Below are 11,485 nucleotides of genomic sequence, written 5' to 3'. Positions count from 1 at the left end.
CATGAGGAGTTTCCGGACTTGTTGTTTTGTTGTTCCGGCCTCATTTAAACTTGCCTAGATTAGATAGTTTTATTATACCTCATCTCTTGCCATGCTTAACAACATTTAATATTGTTGGGTACATAAACGAGATCGAACTAAATAATTGATGTGGTGCTCCGTCAATATGCAAATCGTTGCATATTGAGCTCCACTTAATTTGTAGTTTTGGTTGTTGCACTTTGCCATGCCACGCCTCATTAAACCGGACATGCATCATAATTGTTTGTGCACCATGCCATGTTCATGTCGTGGTTGTTTACTATGTTGTTTGCTTCTTTCCGGTGTTGCTTCTTTGGGTTGGTTCCGATAACGTCGTGTTGTGAGGATCCGTTCATCTACGTCCGTCTGTCTTCTTCTTGGACTCGTTCTTCTTCCTTGCGGGATTTCAGGCAAGATGATCATACCCTCGAAATCACTACTATCTTTGCTATGCTAGTCTGCTCGCTCTTTTTCTATGCCATTGCTACGATGCCTACCACTTGCTTGTAAGCCTCCCAAATTGCCATGTCAAGCCCCTAACCCACCATTGTCCTAGCAAACCGTTGATTGGCTAACACTAGTAGAAAAAGGGTCAAACGTGAAGCACATTAGTGCCGGTTTGTATTTGAGCCGGCACTAATGGTACCATTAGTGCCGGTTCGAACGGATTTGCATTAATGCCGGTTCGTGTTGAACCTTTAGTACCGGTTCGTGGCACGAACCGGTACTAAAGGGGTGGTGGCAGGCTGGCGTCAGGCCGGGGCCCCACGATCACCTTTAGTACCGGTTCGTGGCACGAACCGGTACTAAAGGTCTAACCTTTAGTACCGGTTCGTGCCATGAACCGGTACTAAAGGGGTCTGACCTATAGTACCGGTTGGAGACACAAACCGGCACTATAGGGCAATTTTCAAACTTGAAAAAATCATAACGAAATCATCCTAATTCAGAAAAAATACATATAATATATCAAAATTTGCAGAACAAAAGGATTGATCCGCTGAAACAACCAGTTTTCCGTTTCGACTATTTTCTAAAATCACAAAATTCCAAAGGGAAAATAGAGTTTTTGGGCGTTTTAGACGTTTTTTGGACGTTTTTAGCGTTTAGTGCTAGGGTTTAGATTTCAGCGTTTAGGGTTAGGTTTTATGGTCTAAACCCTTAGTTTTTACTGTTTAGCATAGAGTTTCCGACGTTTTAAGTCCCGGGTTTAGGGTTTAGGACAATTTTTGAAATGACAAATTGTAAAAGGAAAAAAAGATATGCTCTAATTTATGTTTTTTTGAATTTTGGTTAAATCTTGTCAAACCGGTCAAACAACTGATTCAAGAAATATAGAGTGTTACTAAATAATTACGCAATAATATTAGTGTTACTAAATAAGTATCTCAGTTTTTTTGAATTTTGTTCAAATCTGGTCAAACTATGGTCAAACTGTGGTCAAACTATGGTCAAACTACTTATTCAAGAAATATTAGTGTTACTACATAATTATTCAAGAATATTAGTGTTACTAAATAATTATTTCAATTTTTTGAATTTTGGTCAAATCTGGTCAAACTATGGTCAAACTGTGGTCAAACTTATTCAAGAAATATTAGTGTTACTAAATAATTACTGTTTTTTTAGAATAATAGTTTCAAACTCAAACGGTGAAATGTGTGACTTCATGCTCAAGCTAAACTCCTGAGGGTTAATAGGATTGACATCTTACTATTGTCAGGAAAACAACAAGTGCAGACTCGGAAACGAACGAGAATAGAACCTGAAAGTTAAGCGTGCTCGGGCTGGAGTAGTGAGAGGGATGGGTGACCGGTCCGGAAGTTAGATGATTTGGAATGAGTGATCCACACTTGAGCAGTTAAGAGAGGTGATTAGAGACTAAATCATCAAATAATTCAGAAAAATCAAAAATCAAAAAATCAAAAAAAAATTCCAAAATTTTCAAAAAATTCAAAAAAAACCTTTAGTACCGGTTGGTAAGACCAACCGGTACTAAAGGTCCCCCGTACCAGGGCGCGAGCTCACGCCACGTGGTGGCACTTTAGCGCCGGTTCGTGCCGAACCGGTACTAAAGGGGGGGGCCTTTAGTGCCGAAACTTTAGTGCCGGTTCCATAACCGGCACTAAAGGCCCTTACAAACCGGTACTAATGGTCCGTTTTCTACTAGTGTAAGTTACCGCTTTGCTCAGCCCCTCTTATAGCGTTGCTAGTTGCAGGTGAAGATTGGAGGCCGTTCCTTGTTGGAACACCTTTTATTTACTTGTTGGGATATCATTATATTGCTAAGTTATCTTAATGCATCTATATACTTGATAAAGGGTGGAAGGCTTGGCCTTATGCCTGGTGTTTTGTTCCACTCTTGCCGCCCTAGTTTCTGTCATATCGGTGTTATGTTCCCGGATTTTGCGTCCCTTACGCGGTTGGGCTATTATGGGAACCCCTTGACAGTTCGCCTTAAGTAAAGCTCTTCCAGCAATGCCCAACATTGGTTTTACCATTTGCCACCTAGCCTTTTTCTTTCCCTTGGGTCGGCCAGCCCAAGGGTCATCTTTATTTTACCCCCCCCCCGGGCCAGTGCTCCTCTGAGTGTTGGTCCAAACTAGAGTCCTGTGCAGCGCCCCCACGGGGAAACTCGAGGTTTGGTTTTAGTTGTATGGAGCGCTCATCTGAGTGTGCCCTGAGAAAGAGATATGTGCAGCTCCTATCGGGATTTGTCGGCACATTCGGGCGGTGTTGCTGGTTTAGTTTTACCCTGTCGAAATGTCTTGTTGTACCGGGATACCGAGTCTGATCGGAACGTCTCGGGTGGAGGTCTATTCCTTCGTTGACCGTGAGAGCTTGTCATGGGCTAAGTTGGGACACCCCTGTAGGGATTTGAACTTTCGAAAGCCATGCCCGCGGTTATGGGCAGATGGGAATTTGTTAACGTCCGATTGTAGAAAACCTGAAGTCGACCTTAATTAAAATGAATCAACTGCGTGTGTAACCGTGATGGTCTCTTTCCGGCGGGGTCCGGGAAGTGAACACGGTTGTTGGAGTTATGCTTGACGTAGGTAGTCCAGGATCACTTCTTGATCATACTTTTATCGACCGTGCTTTGCCTTCTCTTCTCGCTTTCATTTGCGTATGTTAGCCACCACATATGCTAGTCGCTTGCTGCAGCTCCACCTCCTACCTTTACCTTACCCGTAAGCTTAAATAGTCTTGATCGCGAGGGTGCGAGATTGCTGAGTCCCCGTGGCTCACAGATACTTCCAAACCCAGCTCGCAGGTGCCGATGAGACCGTGCAGTTGACGCAACCAAGCTCAGGAGGAGCTCGATGAAGATCTTGTCCTTTGTGTTGTTTCGTTCTAGTTGATCAGTAGTGGAGCCCGGTTAGGGTCGATCGGGGACCTTTGTCGCATTTGGGGTTCTTCTTTTATTTTGGGTCCGTAGTCGGGCCTTGAGTGTATTTGGATGATGTAATGCTTTATTCATGTAATTGTGTGAAGTGGCGATTGTAAGCCAACTATGTATCTCTTTCCCTTATTATATTACATGGGTTGTGTGAAGATTACCTCACTTGCGACATATGCCTTCAATGCGATTATGCCTCTAAGTCGTGCCTCGACACGTGGGAGATATAGTCGCATCGAGGGTGTTATAGGTGGCCTGGAAGCAGCACCGGCGAGCCCACCCCTCATGCGATGGTTGGTGTCGGACAGAGTGAGGTCCAGGCATGGCCACTCATAGTGTGGGAGGTGTAGGCGGTGACCATGAAAACATAGAATATCGTGGCGCGGGTGTGCGATGGGTCATCGACGCATGACATTGGGGGGTGACGAGAGAGGAGGGAGATGAGCAGCTAGGGCTAGGACTTCCTTAGCAGATGATTGGATAAGGAGAAAAAAATTTGAGATGCAGTAAAGGAAGATAGAAGGATGCGAGAGATGAGAAAAGAGATAACGAGCATGTTTGGTGATGTCGACAACATTTTATGTCTGGCCTGGACCATGCCTGAGATATGTCTGGTGGTTGTTTGGTTTGTATCCTCAAAGAGAACATGCTTTCCTGGCTCAGGCGTATCTAGCAAGGCAGTTCGCCCGACCTCTTTATAAAAAAGAAGAAGAAATGAAATGCTTAGCCCGGACACTGGTATTATTCTGGCCCAGGCATCCTATTTTTTGAGCCTGGCATTCAAGAGCATCAGTCTGTCAGGTATTAGTAATATTTGAAACAATAAACAATTCAGTTAGTAATATTTAAAACAATAAACAATTCAGTAATAATGGACGTGTTTGATTCCCTGCTTAGTTTCATGCTCCATCGTATCCACTGTCCTAGATGTGTCTAGCCTGGTTACGCTGATGCAAAAATGAGTTAATATGTGTGTTTGGTTGTAGCATGTTGTGGGACAGGCTAATGTGATATATTATTGGTAGGTTGTATGAGAAACCAGCGAGGTACTTCCCAAAGCACGACGGCAATGGAATTCCATGAGGCCAAGCTCGCACCAATGCGGCTCCCATGTAGGCACCACTCTTGACGACACCGGGTGCACGTCAGCATGCAAGCTCCAGCACCAACAGCTCCTACCGAGTCGGCATAGGGGCATCTCCCCCATCGATGCAGTTCCTGTTGAGCACACCCACTGGATGCTTGCTCACCGACGGGCGAAGGAGCACAAACATGGCGGGGTGGAAATCGAACAAGTGGAAAAGGAGGAATCTCGGATGACGGGGTTGAGGCAGACGAGGAAGTTTTGACCATCTGTGGACGACGAAGCTTGGACCGACGACGCAAGAGGGTGCTCCTGATCCCGGCGGCAGCGACTGGTGTCCTTGATTTGATCTTATGCTTGAGAGAGGAAAGAGGAAGGAGAGATACATGAGGTTGCGGTGGCACTTTCGATGTAATTTTGGAAAGCATTAGGGGCAATCTCATGTACCATTTGACTTTAAGCCAAGGCACGAGTGCAGGCGCGGGTGCGTTTCCTCTTAGCCTGGTTGAGAGACCTCCTTTTGCATCAGTTGGCCCAGGTTGAACCAAACTGGCTAGTTTTTGCAAGCCTGGTTGAGGAGGGCACCTCCCTCCTTTTGCATTAGTTGGGCCAGCTTGAGGAGGGCACCCAGGAAACCAAACGGCTAGTTTTTTGCACTCCTCGTGCGAGCCAGGTGCGGCCCGCACTTATATCCCGCGCAACGCGAGCTGGATGCTAGCCTCGCTTGAGGGAGGCGCCATACCGGGCCGGCCCACCTCGTGGGAGGCCACAACCTCGTTTCTTCTTTCTGATTTTTGACGTTTTTCTTTTCATTTTTCATTTTTTTACTTTTCTTTATAATCCAAATATTTTAAATATATAGTATTACAGAAAAACGCACATAATATTATATTGAAAAATGTAAATCTAGAATTTGAAAAATGTTAAATGTGTATAAAAAATGTTTCTCATGTATAAAAGAAATAGAAGATGTGTGTGAAATGTTTTTAAAAATGTTAATCAGGCGTTTAAAAAGTATTTGATAATGTTAAATGTGTACAGAAAAATATTGACCATGTATTCACAAAATGTTTTCTGAAAAATGCCAAATGTGTACAGAAAATTTTAAATGTGTATAGAGTTTTTTTAGGATCGTTAAATTTTATTTTATTTTTTGAGACAATTTACGATCGTTAAATGTGTAACCGGCCTGGGGTCCAGTGTCCAAACCAAATAGCCCAAATACGTGCAACCGGCCCAAAACTCAGCCTGTCGACCAAAATTTGAAAAGGCTCAACAGTGGAGGAGCGCCTTCTAGAAGAATCCGGCTAGGGCTACAGGCGGCGGTGGGGCGCATGGCGGGCGGCGAAGGTGCCGCCACCGCGGGGGCGCCGGAGGAGGCGGGGATGGGCCTCGACATCTCGCGCGGGGGCGGGCTGCCCAGCTTCGAGTTCGCGTTCAAATCAGAGAGCTTCTCCGACCGGGTGCTGTGGCTGGAGGTCGTCGCCAGCCACGGAGGACCCCTCCCCGACTTGGCGTTCCACCGCGAGGAGGAAGCAGGTCCGTACACTGCCTCACTCCTCCCACGCCGTTGGAATTGGATGGATGGATGGATGCAGCTGCTGGGGATTCTCTGCTGTTTATATAGCGCGATTCGGATGCTGTTTAGCGTGAAATCTGTGGCTATTTGCGATTCTTGCTGTTTCTTCACTTCACCTCACCTCACCTCTTGTTGTGTGAATCTAAGAATTGTCTGACTATGGAGGTTTCTAGTCTAGATTAATATCAAATCTGTTCAAATGAAGCAACCAACAAACTGTACGTCGTCCATACATCCAACTAGGATGCAGCAAATTCTTAGTCACATATTTAGGTGGAGCAGTTATGACGTTCAAACAACATCGAACTGTTCAAATCAACGATGCTGTCCTTTTGTGGATTGGTTAACTTAAGCGTTTGTTTTCTGGAAATATATTGCTTAACTAGATTAGATTGTAGAGAAAATCTTTATGTGTTTGGAAATTTACAGTTATATTGGGATTTGGTTCACGTAAGGTTATATTAACATGCCAGATTATTCATATCAGAAATTTTCCTGTCAAAAATCGTACTGACGAAACAAACAGGAAGAACATGTTATTGTCGAATCTGTTATTCACTTAATGGATGTATATTTGGAAGGATGAGGAAGTTGGTTTATAACCCTCATATGTAATTGTTTTGATTCTACGAGCAACTGCGATACGCCAGATATATTTCAAAAGAAGGTGCGGAGGGGTGGGTTCCTACTTTAATTTTACGAGCAACTGTGAAACGCCATATATATTTGGAGAGAAAGCATGGAGGGACGGGTTCCTACTCTAGATCTCTTCACAACCTTGTTCCCTGTTAATCATTTAAAGTCAAGCAATAGTCTGCCTTACTTTATTGAAACGTTTAATGCTACTAAATATTAGCCTGCTTGATCATCGTTTAGTTTAATGTAGTATCAACACCTGTGATGTATAGGTATAGCTGTAACTACCGACACAATCTGATGATCAACTGGGTAACCCTTGCAGGTTGCGTGTTTTCCACACGTGCAACATACCAGTTACATGCCAATGATGACAAGATACCCACCAACTCTTAGATAAACCCGCGTTCCTTTTTTGTTGCTTGAACTTGATTCTGCCACTAGATGTTTGCGCGGTATAAAATACTGATTAACCAGATAATAATATTACACTTTGATTGTCTGTTCTTTTGTGCTTGGACACCATTATACGGAATATTAATAAGATCCTTGGGATGACACTTACTTTTACTTTACTCAGGAAGCAGCAAGCATGCTTAGATTGCTTGATACAGCTAAATGAATTCGAATGTTCATGATGCTTTGTTAATCATTTTACCTTATTTCTGAAGGTTGAATCAATGAAGAACAGAGTGTTCCTATTACCTTAACAGCAGAATCTGTCTAGTGCTTGTGTTTTATGCCTATACTTCACTTCCCCCAGTTTGCCATTTATTTCTCTCTGATCTATGTATTGTTTGTGTGATGAACAGATGGAAAAAGTATTGACTCTTCTTGGACCATGGTGTCTACGCCAGTTTTACGAGTAAAGACCATTTACATCAATTCGGTTGTTCTCGCTGCAAATAGTCCATTCTTTCTTAAGGTAATTTGCATACCTTTTGAGATTCATTTCTTCTATGGTCAGTTCATGTTTCTTAAGGGCATCTCCAGCCGCGCCCCGAGGAAGGCCTCCCAGGCGTTTCTTTTGCGCCGGCACCGAAAATCGGCCCAGTCGCGCCTCCAGGAGTCCGATTTTCGCCGGCTTAGGCCGAAAACAGCGCCGGCGGACCCAGGCCGAACCCGGCGCGCTGGGGGCGCCCGGGGGAGCCGGGGCGAACTGTTTTGGCGCGAAACAGCCGCGGGCCCGCCGCGTCAGGGACACGGCTCTCTTCTCGCCCCTTCGTCGTCCTCATCGCCTCGTTTCCCGCGGCGAATCAATGCCAAAGCTGCCGCGCTGCCGCGCCGGTCAGCCTGCGCCATTGATGCCTCACGGGCGGCGCAGTGAAGACCAGATGACGCGCGTCCCTCGCCCTCCCTCGCCCGCCACGCGTATCACGGCGGCTCGCGCACGGGCGGCGCCTCGGCCTATATAAGACGCGCCCCAGCGCACTCGGCGACTCGCACTCTCTCGCCGTCGTCGTTCCTCCCTCTCCTCTCTCTCGCCGTCTCCAGTTCATCACACCCATGGCCGAGCGCTTCCCAGGCGACGGCGCGGCGGCGAACGGCTTCGGCCGCCGCCATCTTCACGAGAACGAGGCTCGCCTCCTTTTCGAGACCAAGTACCCGATCCCGTCGGACATGCGGGTGCCCGGGGCGTGGAGGATCAGCGCCGGCGGCGTGCCGGTGCCCCCGGTACCCACCGGCGTGGCGCGGCGTGCGGAGATCGCACGCATCCGCTCGTCCCTGCCGCGTCCGGCGAGGGAGGGGCCACGGTACGTCCCTGACAGCCTGCTCTGGGAGCCTTATTTCCGCCGCCGTCACGCCGAGCAGCTCGAGGCCACCAACGACGTCGAGCCCTCCGGCAAGCTCAACGCCGTCGGCCTGCGTCGGTGGTGGGGCGTGCCCGGGCGCACGTTTGAGGCCGTCCTCGAGTACATCGAGGGCGGCAACACGCCGCGCCTCGAGTACCCCGCTCCCCCGTCCTTCCCACGCCGCCGAGGAAGCTCCTGGACCCCGAGGCGCATGGAGACCGGGGGGTCCTCCTCGTCCGGCGGCTCCCCCTGCCTCCACCTCCGCCCCGTCAAGCCGAAGCCCCAAGGCACGCCTGTCAGCGCGCGCACCCGCAGCTCCGGCGTCCGCATCGGCGACAACGCCTCCCCCACCGGCCGCTTCGTCCTCGTCGAGCCCAAGCCGGAGCCCGGCCTCCTTGCGGAGTATGAGGAGATAGCCCGGCGTGGCTTCTCCGACGAGGACGCCCTGCGGTGGGCGCGGGACGACTACCTCCGCGACGAGATGGTCCGGCAGCGCCGGGCCCTGGAGGAGATCGCCGCCCGCAAGCGTGGGCGCGAGGACGAGCACGGCGTCGTGGTCCTCGACAGCGACGACGACGACGACGCCCCCGGACCGTCCAACCCGCCGCGCCAACCGGGGGAGGGATGCAGCAGGGACGGCGGAGGCGTCGGCGGGGGCGACGACGACGACGACGGCGGCGGTGACTGCGGGCGGCGAGGCGGGCGGCGAGGGAGACGGCAGGGGTAGCCCGCGGTAGTTTTTCCTTTTTTTGTAAAATATGTTTAAATTTGAACGAACTCGAACGTGTTCGCGTTGTGTTTGCGCCGAATTTAAACATTTTAAAAACCCGTGGGGGGCTGCGACTGGGGGCATCACGCCCCCAGTGCGCGGTTTAGCGCCGGTGCGCCCCCAGGGGGCGATTTTTTGCCCCTCCTGGGGGGCCAATGGCTGGAGATGCCCTAATATGCTTTATTCACCGCAGCTTTTCTCAAATGGCATGAAAGAGTCTGATCAGAGGCATCTAACAGTCCGAATTGCTGATTCGGGTAAACTGATAACATCCTTACCTTTATAGTTTTTCCTAGTTTTCTGTTATGACACTTTTATTATTCTGCAGTCTGTACACACTATGCTTTTCTTAGGATAAAATATTGATTATTTGTGATATTATAGGGATTCTGTCTAGTTTTTTTTGGGAACAAAAGGGGTTCCCCTGCCGCATTTTATTAGAGTGAGTCATTCTGCCTCTGCGTTTCTGTCAGCCCTTCCTTTTTCTTTTTCATAATGAAATGGTTAAGTCTCTTTTCAGTTTTCATCGTCGCCTTTAACTACCAAATGTGTATTTTGTCCACGCTTAGTCTTCTGCATGGATAACTTTCCTCAATAAAAGAGGTCTACTGTTGAAATTTACGCGCAAAGAATCTGCCATTTAGTTCTTTCTTGAACTGTTATGATAAACCCTTATGCCCCATTGTTTCATTCTACTAGGAACGGAGGAAACTGTCATGATGGAGATTTTGAGCTTTATGTACACTGGAAAGTTGTCAACAACTGAGCCGAATCTTCTGCTCGACATCTTGATGGCCGCTAACAAATTTGAAGTTCTGGCTTGCATGAGACATTGTAACCAGTTACTCACAAACTTGCCTATGACCAGAGAGTCTGCATTGCTCTACCTAGATTACCCATGCTCCACTTCAGTGGCTGCTGAAATTCGGCATCTGACAGATGCAGCCAAGGAATTCCTCGCCAGCAAATACAAGGTTTTGGCCAAGTGAGTGATCACCATCTGATGGAGCTACTTTTTTCTTTTCCGAGAAATTATTACGTAGATATCTTCTCTCAAAAATGGAAAAGAGTGTAGACATTTGTCACAGAATCATGCTCGAAGTGTCTACTCATGGCATGATTTGTCTCGTTCCAGGTTGGATTCGACCGACCCTGCCCACAGGTCATTGAAGCCATCTTTTCTAGTACTGACCTACAGATAAGATCTGAAAATACCGTATATAGCTTCTTGCTTGAGTGGGTGTGCAAGCAATACCCAGAAACAGAGGAGAGGCACAAGATATGGAGTTCTCGCTTACTTCCACTTGTGCGCTTCAGTCATATGACTTGGAGTAAACTCCACGAAGTCCTGACATGCAGTGATGATGATGTGGACAATGAGCAAACAAAGAAGCTTATTACTGATTCTCTCTTGCACAAAGCTTACCCAGCACATGAGCAAGCCACTATTGAGGCAGACACAAGAACCTGTTGGCAAGCCCCACAGCGAGCTTACATGCTTAAACCAATCAAAGTGGTTGAATTCGACCGGCCCTGCCCAGAGGTCATTGTTTACTTGGATCTAACACGCGAGGAGTGCTCCCGGCTGTTCCCAACAGGAGACATTTTGACACACTTGTTCCATCTTGCTGGACAAGATTTCTTTCTCACAGCAAACTGTCAAATGGATGAGCAGAGTAAGGCATACAGCTTTGCTCTCTATATAGGAACGGTTGAGATGCCAAAGGGGCCAACATGTTTGACAGTAGACTTTGAGTTACAAGATCGTCAGGAAAATTCGTGACCAGATTGGAGGACAAGGCTACCTCCAGCAATGATTGGATGGAGGGATGCAATGATCTTTTTGAGGTTCCATGGTCGACGTTCATTTCCAACGACAACCTCTTCATCGATGGCGTGCTGCATCTGAGAGCTGACTTGAGGGTGGGGGTGGTGGCGCAGCCGGGACTAGAGACTTGATGATATCTCTCTCAGCAAAGTTAGGTTGATAGCTTCAGTGTCATTTTAGAGAGTTTTATTGGTTGGCTGGGCACAATGTGGAGTTCTTTTTGGTACTTCATGCTTGTGTTGTTTCGTTTCGTCGTTTTGTTATGTCTGCTAGAGAAGGAGGCTTGGTGCCTGAATGATGTAAGGGTGCTCTTACAGTGAGAAGGCTGGAAAGCCCGCGCGGTAGACATGCACTTTTGGTCTGACTAGCATATCT

The 11,485-nt window shown here is 47.7% G+C and overlaps 1 protein-coding gene across 1 annotated transcript; it reads left to right on the top strand.

The window, feature by feature from the left end:
• The first annotated feature begins 5,847 nt into the window (after positions 1-5,847).
• LOC125554928 (BTB/POZ domain-containing protein POB1-like) lies at positions 5,848-11,241 on the top strand. The gene is made up of 6 exons (XM_048718294.1): positions 5,848-6,044; positions 7,533-7,645; positions 9,476-9,539; positions 9,982-10,256; positions 10,418-10,958; positions 11,054-11,241. The coding sequence occupies exons 1-6, from the start codon at positions 5,891-5,893 to the stop codon at positions 11,239-11,241; spliced, it is 1,335 nt and encodes a 444-aa protein (XP_048574251.1). The 5' UTR covers positions 5,848-5,890.
• The last annotated feature ends 244 nt before the right edge of the window (positions 11,242-11,485 follow it).

Source organism: Triticum urartu, chromosome 4 (genome assembly GCF_003073215.2).
Source record: "Triticum urartu cultivar G1812 chromosome 4, Tu2.1, whole genome shotgun sequence".
NCBI lineage: Eukaryota > Viridiplantae > Streptophyta > Magnoliopsida > Poales > Poaceae > Triticum > Triticum urartu.
This window is presented reverse-complemented; position numbering and strand designations above follow the sequence as displayed.